Below are 24,209 nucleotides of genomic sequence, written 5' to 3' on the forward strand. Positions count from 1 at the left end.
AATGAATGGCAACTGGCATAATGGCAACGGAGGCGGGCTCCCGTTCAGAAGGCCTCCTCCCACAGTGGATGAGGCCCTTCCGTACTCGCCCTTTACCTCCATCATCCCCTTCTCGCCCGGTCAGTAACTCTGCTTCACTTGCGCAAATTGCCAGAGCACTTCTCTCACCTGGCGTAGAGCCCGACTAACAGTCTTCAGACATGATACCCTTTCCGACCGCCGAACCTCCTACCCCACCCTCCACCTTGAACCTCGAGCAACAGAAGGCTGCGAAGAAGGCTGTGGGAATCTTGAACGCAGAGATCGAAGGCCAGTCCACCGCCCAGCATCTACACGATACCCTCAATCAGCTTCGTAACCTTTTGCTTCGCGACAAACTGCCAGAGTAGTAAGTTTATGCTCCTGCCCCAGCTGAGCGCCGTCTCTAATACTTTCAGTCACTTCAAGCCTATGCCACAACTAGCAACCCCTCCACCCGACAGTCCTGTCAAGGGCACCAACGGAGACACTCCCAAATTTCTATCTGCGTTGAGCCCTTTTGCGCGCAAGCTCTATGAACAGACGGATGTAGCATTTACAGGTAGGCTTTTTTGTCACCTTCATCATGCGCCCACTAACTAGAACAGCACCGAGTGTCAAGCCACTCGAACAACCTCGAAAAGAATACGCTCCTTCCCGAAACGCTCCTCCCAGAAACGATCCTCCCCGAATTGCTCCTCCTCCTCTTCCTCCACAACAGGCTCGCGTAGCAGCCCCACAGCCGCCTGCCACCCCCAACGGCCATGCCTACGCACAAAACGCAGACTTACCATATTCGTCGAGCGCTCTTTCATCAGTTCCCAGCAGCACACCCATACGACCTCCCGGCCCGGCCGTTATGATAAAGCCAAAAGCCGTCCCACGCGGAGACTACACGTTCATTGACAATATCGACATAGGAAATTTGTCTCAAAAGAAGGAAGACAACCGAGCCGAGGGTGGCGCCACAGTTTTAAGACCTCACGAACGGGAGATCGCTGACGGCAAGATTGACGTGCTGGACTCTTTAGTCACCACTTTGACCGAAGACAAGGATGATCTGGACGGCTCACTGCATTTTACCAAAGTCATGACTCCTGATGGCGAATTCAGCGTGCTCAAGTCCCGGTCCATGGATAATCTTTCCGAAAAGATGTCTGGTGTAGTCAGTCTTGGTCGCTTCAATGTGCTTCCTGTAGATTTGGCCATGCAGATACAATCGCTCCTGCACCCGGCTGTCGTATCAACTACCAAGAATGGGCTCTTTCCCCAGGAGGAGGCTAATTTGGAGCTTACGGAGAGCATTGCAACAGCCAAATTTGCACTGAAATCATCCAAACTTCTACTAGAAACCATGATCGAAGGTCGCGATGACTACCGAATGCGACGAGAGGACATTATTGATACCATTGTCGATCTTACGAAGCTGATCAAGGACGCCTGCATCATTCCTGTCGTCCGATCTCGACGGTTTGGCGAGGCTCAAGATCTGTTCAATGCAGCGTCAGCTCACAGGCAAGACCTACAGATGGTACTGCGACTGTGTGGAGCCGTTCTGACCCGTTTTGCTACGCTCATCGGCAAATACAACCTGTCGGACCGAGCACTCAATACCTTGGAGTATCTGACACTGGAACTACTGGTGGAGCAGAACAGCGATAATGAGAAAGACTCCGTGTTCAGTATCAAGAAGTTTGAACATTTTCGACAGAAAGCCATGGATGTTCTTGCCCAAATCTTCGCTCGCCACCCAAGCCAACAATCATCTATTCTGGGAGGTATTATCAGCAATCTAGAAAAGCTGCCTGACAAGAAGGCGAGTGCGAGGCAGTTTTTGTCGGCTCGGGAAGTTCCTATCATGACTATATCTGCGCTGTTCATGCGATTCGTTCAGGTAGTCGCAACAAATTCGAGCACTCGTACTGTGTCGCAAACAGACAACGCGCTCGCAGACATGGTCGAGGACGATGTTAGCGATTATGAGCCTGGTCAGGCACTCTCCAGGGACTCAAAGAGAGGAGGTGGCAGCGAACCGCCAGCGGTAACTGCTCAAAAACTGAACATGACCGCCGCCAACATAGCCTCATACATCGTAACACAACTTTGCGAGAAGGCATCGAATACCTCCAAGTCGGGTGACAAACCATTCCGCAACCTCCTGGATCTGTTCGTGGATGATTTTTGTAATGTCCTTGGTTCTCCCCAATGGCCGGCTGCTGTCATGCTATTGCAAATGCTCTTAGTCCGCATGCGAACCATACTCCAGGACGACCAAGCGACCAAGCATTCTGTAGTCGACAAAGACATGGCACTCACAACCATGGCAAGGATCGGATGCGGCGTGATCGACTTTAGAGATCAACTCAAGAAGATGAGGCAAAGACTGGACATCTCGCAGTCAGATCTGTCTTCACGACTAGATCGTCTCGTGAACGATGCCATGAGTGAAGACATCAAAGAGAGGGTTAACGATGTAGATTTGCTAGCTTTTGATGGTCCATATCGCATGGTTCTTGAATCTTTGGTTGACTACCTCGATTTGCGACCTTCTCAAGAAGACCCACATTTACAGGCTGCGACTGGTTTTTATGTCAGTTCGTGGCTGACGGCTGTCGTCAAGACATTTCCCGAGGGAGATGAGGGTCATAGACCTCAAGCAATCACAACTGTTCAACAATGTCTGGAAAGCATGGTTGCAGACCCCAAATGGCTCGCTCAAAAGTAGTAAGTTTTCCGGATTGTCTAAGATCGTTTCGCAACTGACGCCATATGATAGCAAATTCCAATCTGTATCGGATGATCAGAGCAAGCTAGCCGCTGGTGTCATCACTTTACAAAGCCAGGTGTGCAGGTACCTTTCGCAGATTGTCAATCAAATGCAGATCTATGCTCGGGACAAGAGCTCTTCGAAGCTCCGAACAAGGGGGACAGCAGGACTACAACAACTGCTGGACAAAGACTCTCGAGTCATCTCCGACGAGCATGTTATCAACATGATTCCATCACTAAGAGACAGTTCACCAATGGTTCGAGAGGCGACACTATCGCTTCTTTCGAACTGCCTGGCCAAAGAACCATCTCTCGAACGACATGTTCTGCCACAGATTCTGGAGATGACTACAGATCCCTCAAATGGCCCCAAGAAGAAGGCTATCAAGCTGCTCAAAGAAATATATCTCCGCTCTACTTCAAAGCAGGTCAGGCTGAAGATCGCTGCCCCGCTACTTCTACCTTCACAGGATGATGAAAACGCCATTTCCGAACTGGGTCGCAACGTTCTTGAGGAGATATGGTTAACCTCGGCAAATGCCAATGTCAAGCCCGATGACAGTCAGCACAGGCTCAATCGTGTCCAGCGAGCCGCCTTCATGGTAGATCTCTTGGAGTCTGTTGAGAAAAGCACAATACATCTAGAAGCCTTTGAGAAGTTCTTTGTTCACTGTCTATCACCCGAAGCTAAAGGTCCGGCTGCCAACCTCAAGATCTGTGGACAGCTGGTTGCGGACTTAGTGGACGAAGTCATTGACCCCGGAAATGGCACAGATACCAAGTCTCAAGCACGCGTCATGAACACCCTCAGCGTTTTCGCGAAAATTCGACCGACCCTGTTTACGGTCGATCACTTGCGGCATTTAAAGCTATACATCAAGACTATCGTCAACAACGACGACGTAGCCCTTGTGCGACCGACGGTCGTCATCTTCCGGCATGTCTTGCCGACACTTCCACCCCTTCAACACGCTTTCGCAGAAGAGATCCGAGCAAGTCTGATGCGCAATGTTCCCAAGCTGGCCAAGTGCGCATCGATGGCTTGGCCCACAAGCAGAGAGACGCTTCTTGATGTCATCCACTGCCTGTGGGCAATCAGCGAAATGCCGGGTATGGACGCTGACAAGATTTTTGCTACAGTTTGCTCCGTCATTTGCAACCTTCGACCACTCCTGGCCTCAACAAAGGAGCAAGCAGCTGAAAACAATGATCGCATCCTGTCCTACCTCATCTTGCTTGGCGCTTTCGGTCAAGTTTGTAGTCTTGATCGACAGGCTGAGTCTTTCATCACCAAGCTTCGTACTTTCATCAGTAGGAATGAGGCCGTGAAGAAGCAGATGGAGCCGTTGTTGAACCAGAAGAACCCTCCCCCTCCTTCTCTCCTACTGTTAGATACCGTTCGACCTTTTACTATGCAAACTTGGGAGCTCAAATTTCGCGAGCAAGCCTTGCAAAGCATGGGTGGCATATGCCAGCAGTCGCCAGAGCATTTCATGCGTGGTGAAGTGGAGAAAGTAGTCAAGCTTGTCTTTATCAATGAAGGGAACGACTCTCTTAGGCACATCGCATTGTCTTTCTTCAGACAGTTCTTCTCTGTCGCTGAGCGGCGCTCTGAAACCGGCGCGCAGATTGCAACGGGCAAAGGAGCTGCCAATGGCTCGGCGCGCCTGGAAACATCATTTACTGCTACAGGGAATGACCATGCCACACTGCATCTGGCGCAGAAATTTCTGGAATATTTCGTGAAAGCGGCGTTGGAGAATAAAAACGATTCTGCCGTCATTGCCACAGACATCATTGCCAGTATTAGTCGACAAGGTCTCGTCCACCCGAAGGAATGCGGTGCTGCACTTGTCGCTCTAGCGACCTCACCAAACCCAAGCTTGGCTCGAGTTGCAGCGGATGAGCACAGGCGCATACACGAAAAGCAAGAGTCGTATCTGGAAAAGGAATACATGCAGGCCATATACATGGCTTTCAAGTATCAATTGAACATGTTCAACGATCCTCACGGCATGGTCGAAGCCACGCACACTCCGAAGCTTGCAAAGCTGTTTGAGGCATTGAAGACGGGCAAGAAAGCAAGCCTCAAAAAGTTCATCACCAACTTTTGCAAACAAGTTGACTTCGATCTTGCAAAGCTGGATGTTAATGGTACCATACCGGAAGCCATCTTGTATGCCCGTTTCTGCTTGGAAAACCTGGCCTTGCTCGACTTTCCTCACCAAGAAGAGCTTGCTGTGTTTCTTAATGCGGTTGAGGCAATGGTTCTGAACACTACAGGGCCCGCTATTGGAGTTGTCATTGCCGACGAACTTCCAAAGCAATACATGAATGTGGCGCAACCTCCGCCTCAGGATATATTCCAACAACAAATGCTAGAAGCTAATGGTATAAGTGAGATGCCACCCATGTTGCCAGCTGCAGTTCCGACGGCATCTCAACTTGCCCCTCCAGTAATCGACGATGGCAGGCTTCGTCAGATTACCATAGCTTGCATGATCCTGCAGATGGTATGGGAGACTCGCACCTTCGTTCGACGATGCTACTCAGTGAAGAGTAACGCACCCATTTCGCAGAAAGACTATATCAAACCTGCACATCGTAACAATCTCGTTACCGGCAAGGAAATCTGGGAACGCTTCCAAACAATCATGCGCGCGCTCGACAGCCGTGAGAGCATGGTGAAACAATGCTACGACTTTGCAGACTTGCTGGACATTGATCGCGAGACCTTTATCGACGCCGAAGGAGATGATACACTTGGTGCAGGGTATGAGACGCCAAATGAAAACGGCGAGGACGGTACGCCATTGCCTACTAGCGGTCGCGGCAGAAAGAGGAAGAGCAATGTTAGCTTAGGTAATACACCGAAGAAGGCAAGGAGACCTTCTGGATCGAAGAAGAAGCGGAACTCTAGGACACCGGATGGTGATGGCGACTCAGATTAGGAACCTTGATCGCTCAGCTACCGAGTGTAACGGCGAGCAAATGCGCATGACATAGCAATGTTACACTCCGGTAATTCCATCCAGCATGTCGGCATCTTCGCCATCCGACGCGGATTGAAGGCTTAGTGCTTTCTCACAACATCAGCATGCATTCGGCGTTCAAAGGAAAAGGCACATTATCGATACCCCTCAGCATATGGTACAGCCACATGGTGTATCTGGCGTTTCTAATCTAATGGCATCATCCCAAGCTTGCCGGCTTTAGCGACGATCTTTAGCATCGTCATATCCAAATAGTTGGAATCTACAAAAACATCTATTGAAAACTCTCCCCCTTGCTTTGAGCTCTCCTGATACAACTCATATGTGGCGGGAGCAAGAGTATACTTATGCAACAACATTTGATCTGTTCTATATTCTATCTTTGATTATTATCTAAAATCCCGTGCACTCGATCGACCGATACCGTAGTATTTTCCGACTCGTTCTTAAAGTTCTCTTACTAATGCTTCACACTCACTAACACGTATCCGCTACCTCCGCTCCAAACTCTTAGCATGCAACGAGCGGTTCTTCCACCCTCGCGGTGAAGCTACCCACCCCGGCACTATCACAATTATGTTCCACCTCTACATCTTTTTTCACCTCGCCTAACAGCGGCTTTTTCCGCGTCCGTACTGCTCTCTTCCTTCGCCTCCTTCGCACCATGCGCGCCATCCTGTACTTGGTTACCCTCGTCTAAGCTCAGCGTATGCGGAGAGTGTGCACCAATTTTCTTGTCTTTGAGGCCCGTTTCGTAAGAAAATGAAGAGTAAGAGATGTCCTCTTCGCCACTTGGATCGCTGCGATATGGCCGTTCACTGTTCTGCGTACTGTTCATGTGCGTCGCGGGTGAATCGTACTCTTTTTGTTTGCGGCGAGGTGACGTTGAAACGCTACTGGGTAGTTTTTGAGAAATGGTGCTGAGAGGTGCCATGGTGGGTTCCCCCGGAGATATGTCGAAGAAGGGATAGTGCGAGGTAACTTTTGTGTTGGTGTCAACTGATGGATGGCGCGTATCTGATTTGGTGGGTGAAGGAGGCGTGGGAGGCTGAGGTTGTATGCTTTGAAGCCGGAGGACGCCGCTAGAAGCTTCTTCTCTGATTTGTCGACGTTGGGCGTCTGTGAGGCCAGGGAGGAAGTCTGAGACGTCGATTACGCGTACGTCGGTTGGTTCGCCCTTGGGTGTTTGTCAGCGCGCATATGAGCTTGAGGAGTGTCTGTGAATACATACAATGTTCAGACTTGGCTTTCGCTCACGTTTGTCGCAGAGCAGATTTCGTTTGAGTCGCACGATGAAGCTTTTGAACGCCATCTTAATTTGGAGTACGCGTATTATGTAAGGTTGAACGTAAAACGTAATGCAATATATGTAAATATCTAACAAAGACGGTAGCGCCCAAACTAAAGGTGTAAGGGACGATAATTCCACACTAACACGAAAAACAATAAGATACCAAGGATGAGAAGAGGTCACGATAGCAAACTACTATAAGAAGTTACCAGATGAGCGACGTTAAGGGGGGAGATTAGATGGACGTGGACGAAGAGTTATGAGAGTTGAGCAAGAAGTTTACTTTGCTTAGCCCATCGCGTGGCGCTGGATCGCCCCTTGCGGCTTGCGGTCATTGTTCCGATTTGGCATTCCTTTGCTTACGTTGGAGATGGGCGAGTGGGAATCGTGGTTGCGGAATGTAAGGAGCCGTTCAGTGCTCCGGACCTTGTAGTTCTCAAACACTCGGACAAAGGACGAATCGGAGATTTGGAGGGAAAACTCATAAGCGAAAAGTATCCACTATCACTAAGAGCAAAGGCTGGAGGCTGTAATTGCTCAGCTAGTCGCCAGCATCTCGATTCGAGGTGCTGTTTTGTGCTCCTAAGCTTCATGCTTTGTTGGGTTACAAGAGAGAAAGCGCGTACTCAAGGACGATCTCGCCTTGTTTTGGACTTCGATCTTGTGTGACACAACAGTTAATCGTGCTTGAAAAGGTGCTAGGGAGTCCTGATAGATTCTTGATAATGTGACATTCACCGTCCTCCGGAACGCGTCTTCAGGTGACCTCGCGGCACACGTTGACAATGATTTAATAACACCATGTAGTACTCTTGTGACCATAACTTCAATGGCCTTGGGGTCATCACGGATGCACTCAACTAAGAACTGACGATGTCACATTGCGCCCAAGATTGAAGATTTATCGGATTGTGTGACACGTCTCTAGCAGGTATTGGATCGTCCTCAGGGAGAGAAAGATGTCCGCTTATTATCGGTACCTGTGTTCTGCATGCAGTATCATCTATTTTGGATAATCCTTGACGTGGTAGCTCTTGAGCTTGACGAACTGATCAAACCCGAATCTGCTCAATGTTTGGCCTCTTCCAGAGTCCTTCCAGCCGACCCATGCCAGATCCTAAATATGTCAGTAAGGTATTCGTCTGATATCAGAGCAACTTACTGGTGCGGGGTAGTCGCATCGGTTCACGAAGACTGTGCCAGCCTCGACGTCGTCGGCAAGCTCGTGACCTTTGTTCACGTCCTTGGTCCAGATACTGGCCGTCAGTCCGAATTGACTGTCGTTCATCAACTTGATAGCTTCTGCGTCATTCTTAACCTTCATGACCGGGATCACAGGACCGAATGTTTCCTCTGTCATTACAGTCATGTCATGTGTAACGTCCGTCAGAAGCGTCGGAGCGATGTAGTTACCATCTGCAGGTGGGTTCTTAAACGTGGCATTGTCCGGGGTAGCGTCCTTGGCTCCCTTCTCTAGAGCGTCCTTAACGTGCGCCCGAATGGTCTCTGCCGATCGCTTTGAGACCACGGGGCCAATATGCGTGCTCTTGTCGAATGGATCGCCGAGTTTGTACCCACTGAGTACGTTCTGGAGCGCTGATACGAATTCGTCATGAATCTTCTCGTCCACATATACCCTCTCGACACTGCAGCAACTCTGACCTGAATTGAAGACGGCACCATCCACGAGCTCTTCCGCGGCCCACTTGACGTCAACGTCGGAACGTACATATGCAGGATCCTTGCCTCCAAGTTCGAGACCTACTCGAAGTGGCACACGGTCATTTGCAGCCTGCTGGACTGCAAGGCCATTGGCTACTGAACCAGTAAAGCAGACCAGCTGAATCTTGGGCGAGCGCGCGATCGTCTCGATCTGGGTAATGGATCCACTGTGAAAGATTTGAAGCACACCGTCTAGCAAGCCGGCCTCTTTGAAGATCTGCTGGATCTGCTCGGCACTGGTAGGCGTTTGTGGGGAAGGCTTCAGGATGACCGAGTTACCAGCAAGTAGGGCAGGCACCAGCGAGTTGATGAGGGTTAGATACGGGTACTGCAGGTAAAGTCAGCACGTGGGGAGCAAATATAGCCTGTGGCCACACGCACATTCCATGGAAACAGTATCAACACGGGCCCAAGTGGGACTTTCTTGATGTAGCGCTTAAAGCCTTTCTCCGCCTCGCCTGGGGTGTCTTTGAGCGTATCTTCACTGATCTTGAGTAGATACTCGCCGCGCATGACCGCAGTAGTGACTTCCTTGGCGGTATACGCAATGGGGCGGCCCATCTGCTCAGTGATTTCCTTGCCCAACACATCCTGGCGGTCATTAAGTAGCTTGAGAGCTTTCTTGACAATCTCCTGCCTTTCGGCGAGGGATGTGCGTCGATAGGACTCGAACGCAGCTACGGCTGTCTCAGGTAAAGATTGGAGATCTGCATCTGAGAGGCCATTGCGTGTGAGAACTGGCTTATTCGTAATGGGAGAGATGGTTGTGATCTTCTCTAGCGACATGTTGATGACGCGTGTTTGGTTCGTGATTTATTTGGATAAATAGAGATTGAGACGTACTGTGAGCAATGACGACAGTGTTAATTCAGTGGCGTCTTGCGAGCAGTTAATTTTGAGTTGAGGCTTTGCCCGCAGTAACATCGGAGATGACGTATGACAGGCTAGCACTAGCTTGTGCACGTCCCACCACAGTGGAGGACATTCACAGCTTACGCCGAAAAACGGACTCCAATGTCTGCTATCGATAAACATCATGGCGCTCTCTGAAAATTGTTATCAAGACGACGCATTGCGTTGACATGTAACGAGACGCGCTCATCGTGCAAGCTCCACAGAAGAATTGCCAACTGATATTACTCCATTTTCTGGTAAGCCGCCAGCATCAACATGCCGGTACTACCCCCCGCAAACCTGGTAATTTACAAGCACACGTGGCTGTCTTTTCTCATTTACTCGGAGACAATCGCAGCTGGAGTCGAGATGCTGGATTGCTGATAGCGCAGATTCGGGCCTTTTCTGATTGCCTCACTGACATGCTGCCATTATGTACGAGAACGATCAGCCCGCGCCGCGAGCCGCCCACCACAGTCTAATGATATTCAGCGATCAACGTACCCTTCATCTGTGAACAGGATGGCGAGCAAGGCACGGCGTCGCCGATTCGTCGACACAGCCAGATCATACGGGACCCACATGCGCAGTGTTCAGAGGCCAACCATAACAATCAGGCAGGCGTACCGATGCTACCCTCCTCACTGAGACAGCATCCATAGAGCTGGTGCCGCGCCCACCAGGCAGTGTCCCGAGCGAAACGTAAGAAAGAGAATCGTATGGCTCTTCCCAGGGAATAAGGATGCCACTTCGTGGACCTTTCCCGCTCATCGTCACTAACTATATCTACTCCTATCGCTTTGTGGCGTCAAATCTGCGGAGGGGCAGATGGCCTTGGATAGAAAGTCACTCAGCTATCACGCGGCCTTCTGAAGAGATCACGTTCGGTTGACAAATTTTACTGCGCTCACTCATGCAAGCTGTACAACGTTCACTTTGGTGCCCCATGTCCGTGGAAGCTTCATGAACATTTCAGCTCTCGGCCAGTGGAAGGCAGCGATGGGGAGTTCAGACCAGACCTTGAGCGTCAGCATGTATTGCACAAGATCACCGGTGGTACATGGCCCTACTAACGGCGCATAGCTTGGCGGCATGACCGGCCCTCGCTTGCGCTCATCAATAAAGTCCACGCGGTGCATGCGGCGGCGGCGTCAGAAGCTGCGTGCGCAATATCTGGAGGTCACCAAACCCAGCCCAGGTCGGAGCTGGGGAGCCGTGGTGCCTTGCGTATTCACCCTTTTGGTTCCAGAATGCAGGTGGATGACAGCCCAGAAGAGTCAAGGCACTCATGATAGGCTTGAGGAACCTCTTGCAGAGTGTGGTCTAGTTTCTCGGTCCCAGGGCATATGTCATTGCAGTGGAGAACTTGACAAACTCCTGTACTGCTTTATACTAGCTTACCAGCTTACATACCTCGTCCAGAAACTCTTCACTATTAATGATCCGCTGCTATGATGAGGGGGTCGGGCATTCGCGTGAAAGTCTCGACTTCGTCGACTCACTTCTAGGTTGTCATCAGGATAGCCATTAGTCTCACCCCGCCATGTTGAACAACTAAGCGGCAGTAACGATATCACGATTCGAAGCAGTGGTCTTTACATGGCCTCACAGTAACCGTGAGGCAGTCTATATCTAGCCAGCAGCCTGCATCTCAGTATACAACCGTGCTACAGACTACTATTGACACAGACGCGAGCCAAGGCATCCAACGCGCTCTAACTTCAGAATGCATCTCGAATATCCTGAAGCGTTCGTATCACTGCTACGTCTTTCTACTCGCCTCATGGTCACCAATAAGTCGTCATGGCCAGAAAATTACTATACAAAAACAGTGAGATGATCAGAAACGGTTGCACATAAGCCTTCGTAATGGCCCAATAACGGCTTCTTCGTTGAGTTCCTTGAACCAGAGGAATACGCAACACCCATATTGGCTCCTGATAAGACACGTTGCCCACCATCTACATTACGCGAAGAGCTCACCAGACTGTAGATGATCTAGACTGGTCATGTTACTGCTATTAATATTGCGGAAATTTGCAGCCGTATTTGAATCGGCGTAGCCCGGGCTTCTGGACCCTCGTTCTGCTAAAACCCCGGAGTCTGTTATCATACCTTGGCCTATAATACTACAAGGCGACCGTCTGAGTGACAGCTTTGACACAACGCTTGAGTTGTCCTTACCAACTTCCTTTGCTCGCCAAGACTCGTGGAGTATCTGTCTCGTAACGAAGAAGACATTGAGCACAGTAAAAATGCACTCATACAGTTCTACTCCTATATTTGAAGCCGCGAGGTCCAGTTTCGATCTATCAACGATAATTCCAATCGATATTGATCTGTACTGAGATACTTCTCGTATTCTGGGGCTGCAACTCTGCACTTACATTACTAAGTGTGGAACATTGCTGCCGTAAATGCAGGCTGAGTCGTCGATAAAGCGCTTTTAAGCCACCATGGATAGCAGCCAACAGTCGACATGCGGAGCGATCCGCTGGCTCCGCTGCGTTGTCGCCCAGTGTCAATTGTGGAGATCTGCCAGCTAGACATTGAACCACAAGGCATCCTACAGGCAGCTATTCAAGGAGCTAGTCACTTTCGACTCAGCCTTGCTGTAGCGAACGCCTTCTTTACCAACCTGTGGATGTCCACTCTAACGACTTGGGCGGAGCAGGCCGCACCGTAGAGAAGATGGGCGCATAGCGTGAGTTCCTAGCATCACTGGCGCCACTCGCTTCGAATAACCGTTATGCAGGCCAGGTATTACCGCACTCGATATCATAACACAACGTGTTATAGACAAGAATTTGTGCACACCAGGTCAATTCGTTCTTTATCTTGGCATACATACATCTGTCACTGCAGGTGGCGAATCTGGCTCGCCCGTGGTTATGGAAGAGTACATAGTATGCATTACCGAAGTGGATATGAGAATAGACTGTCACGCGAAGATCGTCTCGGTCTCCAGCGTCAGCGCAAGCGAGTTGCATCGGCAATGTTCCTTTTTATGCTCGTTCGCTTTGAGAAACGGAGCGAGAAAGAGGATAGTTCGAAGGGTCCAATGTCCCTCCTCATGCTCTTACTTAGCATGGTTTATGTATCCTGATATACGTTTTTACGTGAAAGGGATGTAAGCGATCAGCGCAGGCTGCAACATACGGCGGATTGTTCGCTGGGGTGCAGATGACCGGCAGCATGGCGGGTAGCGCTGGCTGTCAGGGTGCATCGCGAGCCAGGGGAGGCGTATTCGGGCTGCGACTAAAAAAACGGCTGTCCCGTGGTGGTCGCGTCGAAGACAGTCTGGGCGATGGCGGAGACTGCCAGGTCCCGTGTTGTCAGCGGCTCGTCTGCTAACAGACGCACTGCAGCACGGGCTGCGGTCGCCAATCACAACGTGGCACCTTGTTCTGATCGCTCAGCAACGGGGAACGGGCGAAGGGGTGGTAGTGGGTGGGTCCTGAGCTCGGGCAGGGTACCCCAAGGTACTTGTTGAGCCGGCATCGGTACGCCGCCTTTCTTAAAACGCTGCATATAGGGTCGGGATGGCACCGATCAACCAATATGGTTTTTGATTGCGAGTCTAACCTGCGGCGAGGATCCTAGGATGTATCCGTTCAAGTCCGCGGCAACGATGATCCAGCGGATTTTCTGGATTGTGCTCAACGTGGAATGTTGGTGTGCAGCAAGACCCTGGTCGTGCAGGGGTGAATTGCTCAAAGTGGAGATGGGAGAGCGGAAGGCGAGTTGACCATCTCAAACTCCTGGACGCACGCACGCGCGAACATGCGTGCCCTGCTGCCCATCTCGTTTGCAGCATGGGGCCAGAGATGTCTCTGACGCGCGATGCAGCTGGTCCCGGAGAAAGGACCTGCCTGTCCATGCCGATTCGGTATTCTCACCCTGCACCCCCAGGCACTGGACAGTTCTGTATTATACCCCACTGCGTCCACTAAGATTCAGCGTTAAGGCGGAGACAGTAACGGCCGAGTGCTATATGGTACCCTAGGCGCACAGCAGTGGTCAAAAGACAGCGTTTGGACAACTGACCTGCATATCTTTTTTGACGTCCTTCGACGACATAACCTTGGAATCCAGCCCTGTGCTGACACCTCTCGGCCTCGTTGCCAGTTCTTCGCCCTTCGCCACCCCTTGGGCAATCTCAACTCCGACTGCATTGTTGCTCCTCCCGTTATTGACACCCCAAGATCTGCCCTCGAGTGGTGGAATTGTGGTGGAGACGGACGCTAGAACGCAGTTATGCTTTCCACGAATCTCCATCAATACCCCTCGGCATTCAGCCATCTCCCCGCGCCGAACATGGTCGAACATCAACATCATCATCTCGCCGCCCAGCATATGGGACAATCACCACTCGACACCCTCGCGCATACATCACAATACACAGCTCTACAATTTCACCAGAACCGGCATGTATTACCCAACGGGAAAGCTATCGTCAAGCCTCATCGGTTGCCGTACGCCAGCGGTCCTATAGCGCCTCGACACCAGCGAGAGATGCTCCACGAACGATCAGGACGAGGTAACTCAACGTCTGGACCAGTACGACGCAGGATCAGTCGGGCTTGTGATCAGTGTAACCAGTTACGAACCAAGTGCGATGGTAGACAATCTGTAAGTCCTTTCGCAGACTTGCGCCTCGTGAATCAGCATGCTAACGACCTGAGCAGTGCGCGCACTGTATAGGTACGTTTCGACTGAGGACGAAAAGCTCGGCGGTGATTGAACCGAGATGAGAACCATCTAGTTAGATGGCCAAAAGCCGCTTTTGTAGCGTCTGCTAGAGGCTCTTAGCTACGGGGCTTAAAGCTGCCGCCCACTTTTCATCACCCAGGTGCTACCACATCTGACAGCTTAGCTAACGTAGTGTCAGAATTTGGATTGACTTGCGAGTACATCCGTGAGCGCAAGAAACGCGGAAAAGCATCGCGGAAGGATCTTGCTCAGCAGCAAGCTGCTACCGCCGCAGCGGGGACTGGCGCGCCCAAATCTGAGGACTCCAGCACCTCACAATCCTCGGATAAAGCTGCTGAGTCTATCCACGGTAGTAGTCCTAAACTTCCTGAAGGTCAAAGATCTCTTCCAGAGCTGTCCGGTCGATCGGCCAGTATCGCGACAACAAGGCCCGAGATGGATACCGCGCCAATGTACCAGAACAGGACGATGAGCATGGGCGCAATTGACGGTTTGCCAGAAGCCGAGATGCATCATCATATGACCGAGAGCATGCAATCTATACATCCTATGCAACCGCCCCGGATCCAGACTGAAGGTCTGCCCATGCACAATCCGATGCCTGAGTACACGTCTATGGAGGAGTATCACCGGAACCTTAGCTACCAGTCACCACTCCAAATGATGCAGCCCGGAATGCATCCTGTCTTACCTTCTCATGGTCATGGAATCGAATATTCTGACAGCCCCTACAGCATGATGAGCCCGCAAAGCGCGCACACACAAGCACCAACGAATACCTTCAGGATGCCTGAAGAGGCATCCAATATGGGTTACATGGCTCAGTCCCCAGTTGATGGATCTCCAGGTTGGATGCTACCTTCACCTTCCGCAACGATGTACTCGGGCGCACAACATCAAAACCCTTCTCAGCAATTGAGATACCCTGTTTTGCAGCCGTTAGTACCACATCTCGCAAACGTCATGCCGATCTCATTAGCCTGCGACTTACTTGAGCTCTACTTCCAGAGTTCATCAACCGCCTTCATGCAACCAGTCTCCCCTTACGTACTAGGCTACGTCTTCCGAAAACGATCTTTTCTCCGATCCAACAGCCCCCGTGTGTGCAGTCCAGCACTGCTAGCAAGTATGCTGTGGATTGGCTGCTTGACAAGCGAGTCCCCATACTTATCTTCATCTCCATCTGCGCGAAGCCAGTTATCGGAGAAGCTTATCAATCTTGCCATCAGTCTTTTGAAGCCTCTTGTGCATCAAACACCGGGTGGTCCCGACGCTAGCCCCACGGCATTTAACGGTAGTGGTGTGGTCAACGGTGTCACCATGGGTGGCTTCGGTATGCCTGCACAGGACTCTGATATTGGTATACGTAAGTCGCGCATACACTTCCAGATCTGAACTTTCCTCCAACTAACAGGGCGATAATTAGCGGGAGCACCAGGGGGTCTTGATGATGTAGCGACTTATATGCACTTGGCCATAGTCATTTCGGCCAGCGAATACAAGGCTGCATCACTGCGCTGGTGGAACGCGGCTTGGTCACTGGCCAGGGAACTTAAACTGGGCAAGGAAGTGCCGGTCACACCACCTCCCGAGCCAAACAGCGAAGATGCATCGGGAGACCTCGACGCGGAACACATGGGCGCAGGGTACCCGACCAGTCAACACACCCCCGGGGACTTTACAGAGGAGCAAAGAGAAGAGCGCAGACGTATATGGTGGCTGCTGTTCACTGTTGATCGGTAAGCCATCCGACCTTTGTCACCCGTGGCACCCGCAAAGAGACATTGCTCGACTCCTGCCAACATTTTTGCGCATACACCAAATCTACCAGTCAACATACACTGATCGCTCAACAGCCACCTAGCGCTATGCTACAACAGACCTTTGTCTTTATTAGACGTCGAATGTTCGGGCCTTCTGCAGCCACTTGACGATAACGTATGGCAATCTGGCGAATTCTTCGAGGACTCCGCTCAATCGTTTGCAGATTCCAAATTTCGCAGACGAGGGCCTGCCTTTGAGTGCACCGGACACTCCATTTTCGGATTTTTCCTTCCTTTGATGACCATCCTTGGGGAAATTACCGACTTATACCATGCTCGCAACCATCCCCGCTTTGGAACGAAGACCGACTGGGATCACCACGCGCTTGAGATCAGCCAGCAGCTTGTGGTTTACGGACATTCACTACAAGAGCTACGAAATCGCGCAGTGAACGAAGCCAACGCGGAACATGAGCCAGCGCATCCTGGCACACCATCTGGCCGATCCGTCAACTCTACCATGTCCAGAGCGCAAGAGTCACTGATGCATGCTAAGATCGTGGAGGCCTACGGTACACATCTTATGCACACGCTTCACATCTTGCTTAATGGTAAATGGGATCCCATCTCGCTCCTTGATGACAACGACCTCTGGATATCCTCGCAAAGTTTCGTCGATGCCACTGGCCATGCAGTATCAGCCGCCGAAGCGTTGAACGAAATACTGGAATATGATCCGGATCTGAGCTTCATGCCGTTCTTTTTCGGCATCTACCTTCTGCAGGGAAGCTTTCTGCTGCTTCTGATAGCCGACAAACTGCAAGGAGAGGCAAGCCCAAACATCGTGCGAGCATGCGAAGTTATCGTACGTGCGCATGAAGCATGCATCGTCACCCTCAATACCGAATACCAAGTAAGTGTCTCGAATTATTCGTCATTCTTGCATCCTGCAATCAACCTTTGTCGCCCCAGCACGACAGCATAATGCCAAGGATCTGGAGCCGGGCTAACAAGCATTCTACAGCGAAATTTCCGTAAAGTCATGCGCTCTGCTCTGCAGCAAGTGCGCGGTCGCGGCATGGATGAACATGCGGAACTTGCGCAGCAGCGTCGGCGCGAGATGTTGAGCCTCTACCGCTGGAGCGGCGACGGCACCGGACTCGCACTCTAACTCGCGTTTGAGCTTCGCTTCGCTTCGCCAATCCCTTCCCGTCATCGACCCCTGTCGTCCGGAATCATAACACCGCATTTCGCGACAACATAGCAATACACGCCCTTTCACCTTACCGTTTGGCGGTTAGAGTTTTTCTCACTCGGCCGAGACACGCTCTTTGTTTGAAGGCAGCCTGGCCTGCCACTTTGCTCATTTTTGTGCGTTCCTAGCATCCATTACCCGATACCCTGACATCGCGCTGTTCTTGGCCTCGTCCGTTTTCATTTCCTTTCCTCCGGCGCACGGGTCATTTGCTACATGACTTCGACTTAGCTTCATTGAGGTTGGACGCTCACGATTAGTGTGGTGTATGGTCTCATGTATACTGGTTTTTGGTGTTATAACATAATGGGTTCGTCCCATGAGATATTGGTGTTCGGACTTGCGGCACGATGGTTGCGATGGGCGTTCTCGTACTAAACCTTATGCACGCCATCCTGTTCCACAATTTTCTTCACATGTATCACGTCATATCTCGAAAAGCGCAAAGTCCTCCGTGTATCTTTGTTTCGTTGGCTCGGGTCTAGCTACTCCGGGATTCTATGCTGTTAGCCTCTTGTAGACCTTCGGAAGGTCCCTTCGTCTCCTGGCTTCGCTTCTAGAACGCAGTGGAGAATAGTGGATGAGTCAGTAGTTGGATGCGAATGCGATTCGTCCCACCTCGCGTGCACACACACACCGAACAATCCTAAGTAATTGACTATTTACGAACTCAATTTGCTATTTAGTGCGTACAAGTTGAGCAAAGCTACACGACATCAGATCCTATCAAAGTAAAGAGCAAGGCGCTGTACCGTGCCAACGACTCGTTAATATTGCTGCCATGATCGCTCGCTATAGTCACGCCCTGCGGACAGCCACCTATCTAGCTCATTGCTTCAAGGTACTATAGCCCGGGTTGATGTTTCAAGAGTACACCCCTGCGGTTAGCGAGCCCCAAGCTTCCTTCGTTAAATCTTCGACTGAACCAAGGACCAGAGAGCAACTGCTACCTCAGAATACAACACATAGCTCTGTATTTGAGGCGGAATGATCAAACCGTTAGGTGGGTCGCGCGTGTCTGGCATGTGTTGTGCTGACGGCCGTGCCGCACAATCCGTTGGCCAGTTAAAGTGAGATGCGATGCCTGCCATGGCGGTGTAGCGATTGATCGGGATAAGAGCCTTGAATGATAGCACTTCATCGCAGCATGTAGATCTGAGCAACCCAGCCATCAAGCCAAGCATATCATGGAAACGTACAAATGATTCTGCTCAGGTCAAGGACGTGACAGAAAGTCGTGCGAGAAAGCATGAGTTGTACGTACTAAGCGACGCTGGTACTTGGACACCTGATGCACTGTGACCCTTTCCGTTACCAAATACTCGACCTGTGACCCTTTCTCAACTTAGCATACCAGAGTTCGGCTTCCCGGTCCAACACCCTACCCGGCGAGATTTCGATAATCTCCGGCAACAGATCATGTCTGAACCAGGAGTATAGAACGTGCTGTATGCACTTTCGAAACTCCAAGTGTACTGGGTAGAGCGAGGAGACGGAAATTTCGCCAGATGCAACGCACACGACAACATCGCTAAGGATCGTTGCAGCGCGAGACTCTTGAGGATAGTGACGCGATTGGGCAGGAGCGACTGTTTTCCATCGTAGATGAATGTCACTGAAACATAGGGTACGGAGACCACCTACCGGCGCTATATGAGGAAATGCAAGGAGTATTACCCTGCTATGCACCCCAGATCTGTTGAACGTTGGGGGTGCGGCACTGTTGGCCAACACCGTCTAGGGAGCCTGGGACTTTACGGGTCAGCGACCATCCGCTCCTCCCGAAGAGCCCTGCTGCTTGAGCCCTTGCATGCGACCAGGACATTTCTTGTAGAGCTTGAGCGACTACGAAGAGACGCACAGATGCTTGAAGCAACCTACGTTAGTAGAGTACAGTTAACCGCTTGTCATGGACTCGCGAGCCAATCCGTCTTGCGGGTAACGATGAAATTTTGCAGCGCAAGGTGCATATTGAAAACGATAGATTATGCGTTCATGATCCATTGCCGCAAGTACACTAAAGCTTTGGTGGTGTGAACAACAGTGTATAAGTCGTCTTAGTACCGCTATTAAGAAGTTGTGAATGCCCTCAACTTTACAAATTCGCACGAAGAGTCATACGACACGCAAGCTGCAAGCCCCTTCATCACTGGCACACCTCAGCCGGAGTCTCTCCCTACTCTCCGCTACATCTGTGCATGACCCAGTACAAAGGGAATGGAAAACCCAGGATGAGGAGACAAATCATGGTGACACTGCAGTCCTTCACGGTAGTGCTGCGTGCAATACCGGATCAATCTAGCCATCCCATCCCCACGTCTGCACCATGTGTCGCGGGCGAACGCCACTCTCTCAACATGCTTCTCCACATTTTAGGGCTTCTTTGGAAGCTTCGACATATTGAGGGGCTCATCTCTTTAGATGAAAACAAAGGAAAAGGCCTACAAAGGGCAAAAAGACCCCACACGCAGCACTGTGCACTGCCGTATGAGTTCGCATGCGGAGAATAGTGAGACAGTGTCAAAGCGCGTGGTACGCGCTTTACGGGCCATACGTCTACCGTGTGGTGACGTTAGACAATCAACGTGGGTCCCAAAAGTCCGGAATGCGGTGAGCAGACAAAGAATCACTGGCTGCTCGGTGTTCAAAGAGTCAGCCACGATCCGGAATTGCGGCCTGCTATGAAAGAACGGGTCATTCTCTGACAGATCGTCGCCAGCCGTTGCGGCAGGCAGGCTACTGTAACCGGTTTTTCTTGGTGTCAGATAGCTTGTACGACCTAGAGACTGCTATGGCTCTTAGTGACATCGTAACCTGTTCTTGGCGTCTGTTCATTGGCGATGTCGGCTGCCCAGACGTCAACCTGAGGTTGTTTAGACATGTACGCTCTGGATCAGTCAGATGGCGTGCGGCTGGCGTGAGGCTTGCATGTGATGCGCCGAATCCGTGCTACTTTGGCTCAGAGAGACTGCTGAGCTCCGTCGACCATGGCCAGAAAGAGACAACATGCGATGGTGGCTAAGATCGTAGCAGGCAATGGAGTACGAGATGCACGCGACGGCAACATAGAGCGCTTCCACGGCTCACCACAAGTAGAAGCGACCTACACGATCGACAGTTCAGGATGTGGGGAACGTGGTAGGTAGGGGTTAGTTGTTCGGGCACATGGGTACCCCTTCACTGGTTGCAGCTCGGTTGTACCCTCAAGTATTCCTCGATGCTTGCGTGCTCGTCTGTCATTTGCTAGATCTCGGTAATCAGCAGACAGGGATGATGTTTACGGTAACAACAGGGATAGGAAAAGTGGATATTTGACCATTTTGACCCGCTGTCAGCATTTAGCCTGATAACGGGTCGAACAGTCTTGGTAGAGGAGTCAGCCACATATGCATACCACACCTGTGATATTGGTGCTGTGCTAGGTCGAGCAGAGTCAATCCTAGACCCTACAGTGGCGTAACTTTGAGGCAAGCGATGTCAGAGTCGCAGTTGACCGATGAGGGCGTTGACTATCCTTAGCTGTGTAGAGGGTCGTCCCGAGGAAGGCTGCTTACACGCAGCATGCCGTAAGAAGAGTATCATAACGGCGGCGACGAACTTTGACGAGAAGTAAGGCACATCCTGACCCCTTTGTAAGGTTACTGATCTTCACATGTCAGCCTTACGCCGCGGACGCTTCCTTTTCGAAGGATCTATAACCTTTGTCAAGATGCAAGAATCCATTCGTCGTTACGTTCGGCATCACTGGTGCGCTACTAGCCTCCTTGTCCCTAGGTAGTAATTGTCGGTTTGAGCTCAGAGCACTCCGAAGTCGTTGCTCGATGTCTTAGTTGGTTAAACTTCCAACGCAGTCTAGCATACCAAAGCAGTAAAGCCAGATCAAGCAACTACTTCACTAGCACATGGGGTGCTGGAGTCTGGTTCCGAAAGTGGCCACCAAGGCTGCGCTGGCAGGCTCTGAGAGCCACTTCGGGTCAAGCGAGCGCGCGCAGGCAGCTCGAGACTACCTGTTCGTAAATTCATGAAGGACAATAGCGGCGCGGCCCTAGCACCTGCAGAAATCTCGCCTTTCCGAGATACTGGACAGTTGACAGCTGTCACTAGTGCAGAGGAGACGCCAGTGATGTCCTTTATTGACGAAACTCTTTTTGTGGCCAATCGGGTCCTCTACAGACAATAATTGGGTTGATAATGGTTGCATGGCTTTGGCCTGAACCTTTCGGTATCGGGAGCTACATCTAGACTTTCGGCCGACCATGCTTGACTAGACTCGGGCTACTGTAGATGTGCGGGATCGCGATGCAAGCGTCGCGTATACCTACGCAACTTTGTAGACTTCGCTTCGCGCGTCCCCTCGATGGAACTTGTCGTCGTTACTCAAGTCGCTCTTATTGTCATTCTGCTCCCGAGTTGTCATCTCGAGAAGCTTTGGGTAGAAGTCAACGATGGGAAGGTCAAAAATGACATCTCAAGATCATACTTTGAATGCAGGACGTGACCCTAGCAGTATCGGGTGCCTATCCGCCCGACGAGCAGTGAGCGGAATGCCATAAGCGATCGTGCTAACACAATTGCGTCAGACACAAGAGTCAGCCTCTGCGTCACGCCCAGGGGAAGACAGATCGATGTACGGCGCGCACATATAGTCGGTAGGACGATGCTATAACAGAGAATTGTCGATATAGCGAGGTACCCTACAGACACCTATAGCTACCAATAGCTACCTGTAAGGTCATACCAGGCACCCTTGATTAGTCTGTAATAGATGAACAGGTTCGTGGACCACCGGCCCTGGCCTCCACGAGTAATTAAGGCCTTCGAGAAGCCTTCCGAAACTATGCTTTTTCTTGGATCTTGGTATCGCCATGGTGCAGAATTGTTAAGCATGCCATTTGCGGCCTTGACCTTGTACTTAAGATGTGGGGTATGCGAAAACTGCAGGGTTACCGGTAATATTCCCCAGGTTTGCTAGGGTGCGATATCGTGGTTGAAATGATTCACGAAAACCAAACAGCCTCGATGGATCCACGTGGTCCGCAACCCCACACAGCAGAGTGTCATTTGGTCCGAGGTGTAAGCTAAGTCTTTACGACTACTACATAGGACAGCAACTCAAAGTTACCTCCCATTGCAGTGTTCTCGCCTCATCATTGTTTGAAGCTTGAAAGGGGTAAGCTTCAGAGCCTTAGCCGTGGTCTTCCAAGAGGAGGCTGCCTGCGGCGACGAAGCGGAATGCGGAGAAGCATGGTCGTACAGGGTGTGGATCCTGGCTCAGAGCGGATCGCTATATGCGAAGCACAAACATGCCAATATCTAAACATCGGTCGTGCAGCTGCGAAAGACCTTTAGGGTTGATCCTTCGTCCGGCTACATGTGCTCAAACTATATTGTAATCCCGCGCGTCTTTCTGTACGGGGCAGCGTCAGGGCGTAGAAACACTAGACTTGAATCAGTTTATGAAGAACGTAACGCATCTTGTGGGGATCTTAAAAGATGAAATATAGAGGTATACGTGAGGCCGCAGCTATAGCACTATCAGAGCAGCGAGCTCACTAGTAGCCATCAGGTTCGTAATATGGTCGCGTAACTGTAAGTATGCAGAATAATTTGAAGGTGATCCAGGTGAGGGTTTTCACTGGATCTCGGACCGAATAGTAAGCATTTGGAAGCCTCAGACAGCGTCTGGTGACATATCAGTATGTTGAGAGGTTACTGTAGCATGTTTGGCGAAAACTGACGCATTGATTTTGCATTATTCCTGAGACGAGTAAATTAAAGACGCGACATAAGCGCAACGATGAAGTTTGGAGCTTGGGCTCTGCTCGATCTTGAAGATGACGTTACCGTGCCACTAACCTTACGGCCACTTCATGTGCGCTTTCTTCATCGTATCTCCAACCTCGTTCTTCAAAGTCTCTGTAAATTCTTCAACCCTACACTCTGTTTCGTGTGGTTGACTAGACAATCTTAGCCCCCGACATGTCTATGAAGGGTGAAGTGCCCAGTCGGTCACTACGTACGTGCCATGACGATGATGAAACGGTTCCAATAAATCAGCCGCAAGCGTCGCATCATTTCCACACGCTTGTTGCTTGTATTCATACTTCTTATCAGGAAACATGACTTTGCACCTGCGTTGGTATCTGGAACATGCGCCGTGCTGGGGGAGCATCGTAACTCATCGATCGAGCACACCGTCTGTTTCCGAGGCCGTCTTGTTGTTTTTGTGTCTTTCTGAGTATCTCTTCTCCTCTGTTTTCTATCCGAAGTTTCCCTACTCTTCTCCGTCGAAACATCTTCCCAGAATTCCCGTCATGCTCACACTCCATCCGCAATCCTCAACTGATATTTTCAGCCCACTTGCCACACCATTATCTCCACATCTCGCATGTCATCTCCGATGTTGAAGATGTATTTCCACATAGCTGAAAACCGCCGGAGCATCTCTTAAACATGTATCAAGCCTCTCACTTCCGCCTATCACTCTGAAATCTCCCACCGGTACTCGGGAACGCCACAAAGCCTTTTATCCACCAATCGGACAGCTATACGACAACCACGTCAAGCCACCCGTCACCAAAATTAGCATTCTCTCTTCCAGCTACCTTCTGGAAAGAGGATGGAAGCATGCAGGGACGATCTTTGATTAGCATTGCCGGCGCTTAAAGAGATGTTGGTGGTGGAGGAGCAGGCTTGCTTGTGGATATGCGGGCCGCTGGGGTCTACGGCTTCGATGATGCTGTGCGTAAGATATCTATGATGAGATTATGTTGGTGGTAGACGGGCGGACG

At 50.9% G+C, this 24,209-nt stretch overlaps 4 protein-coding genes across 4 annotated transcripts; 3 read left to right on the top strand and 1 right to left on the bottom strand.

Annotated features, from left to right (window-relative positions):
* Position 1: 1 nt before the first annotated feature.
* Positions 2–5,738, top strand: ALTATR162_LOCUS6328 (uncharacterized protein; the record flags this gene model as incomplete). Its single annotated transcript, XM_043313949.1, has 5 exons — positions 2–119; positions 199–388; positions 438–580; positions 627–2,742; positions 2,795–5,738. The coding sequence occupies 5 exons, from the start codon at positions 2–4 to the stop codon at positions 5,736–5,738; spliced, it is 5,511 nt and encodes a 1,836-aa protein (XP_043169884.1).
* A 2,336-nt stretch (positions 5,739–8,074) lies between these two features.
* Positions 8,075–9,579, bottom strand: ALTATR162_LOCUS6329 (uncharacterized protein; the record flags this gene model as incomplete). Its single annotated transcript, XM_043313950.1, has 3 exons — positions 8,075–8,188; positions 8,234–9,121; positions 9,175–9,579. The coding sequence occupies 3 exons, from the start codon at positions 9,577–9,579 to the stop codon at positions 8,075–8,077; spliced, it is 1,407 nt and encodes a 468-aa protein (XP_043169885.1).
* Positions 9,580–14,004: 4,425 nt separating this feature from the next.
* Positions 14,005–17,334, top strand: ALTATR162_LOCUS6330 (uncharacterized protein; the record flags this gene model as incomplete). The annotated part of the gene is made up of 5 exons (XM_043313951.1): positions 14,005–14,227; positions 14,579–15,766; positions 15,827–16,139; positions 16,257–17,076; positions 17,188–17,334. The coding sequence occupies 5 exons, from the start codon at positions 14,005–14,007 to the stop codon at positions 17,332–17,334; spliced, it is 2,691 nt and encodes an 896-aa protein (XP_043169886.1).
* A 3,580-nt stretch (positions 17,335–20,914) lies between these two features.
* On the top strand, positions 20,915–21,177 carry ALTATR162_LOCUS6331 (uncharacterized protein; the record flags this gene model as incomplete). The annotated part of the gene is made up of 2 exons (XM_043313952.1): positions 20,915–21,027; positions 21,078–21,177. The coding sequence occupies 2 exons, from the start codon at positions 20,915–20,917 to the stop codon at positions 21,175–21,177; spliced, it is 213 nt and encodes a 70-aa protein (XP_043169887.1).
* Between the last annotated feature and the right edge of the window lie 3,032 nt (positions 21,178–24,209).

This window comes from Alternaria atra (genome assembly GCF_907166805.1).
Source record: "Alternaria atra isolate CS162 genome assembly, contig: 25, whole genome shotgun sequence".
In the NCBI taxonomy this organism is placed as follows: domain Eukaryota; kingdom Fungi; phylum Ascomycota; class Dothideomycetes; order Pleosporales; family Pleosporaceae; genus Alternaria; species Alternaria atra.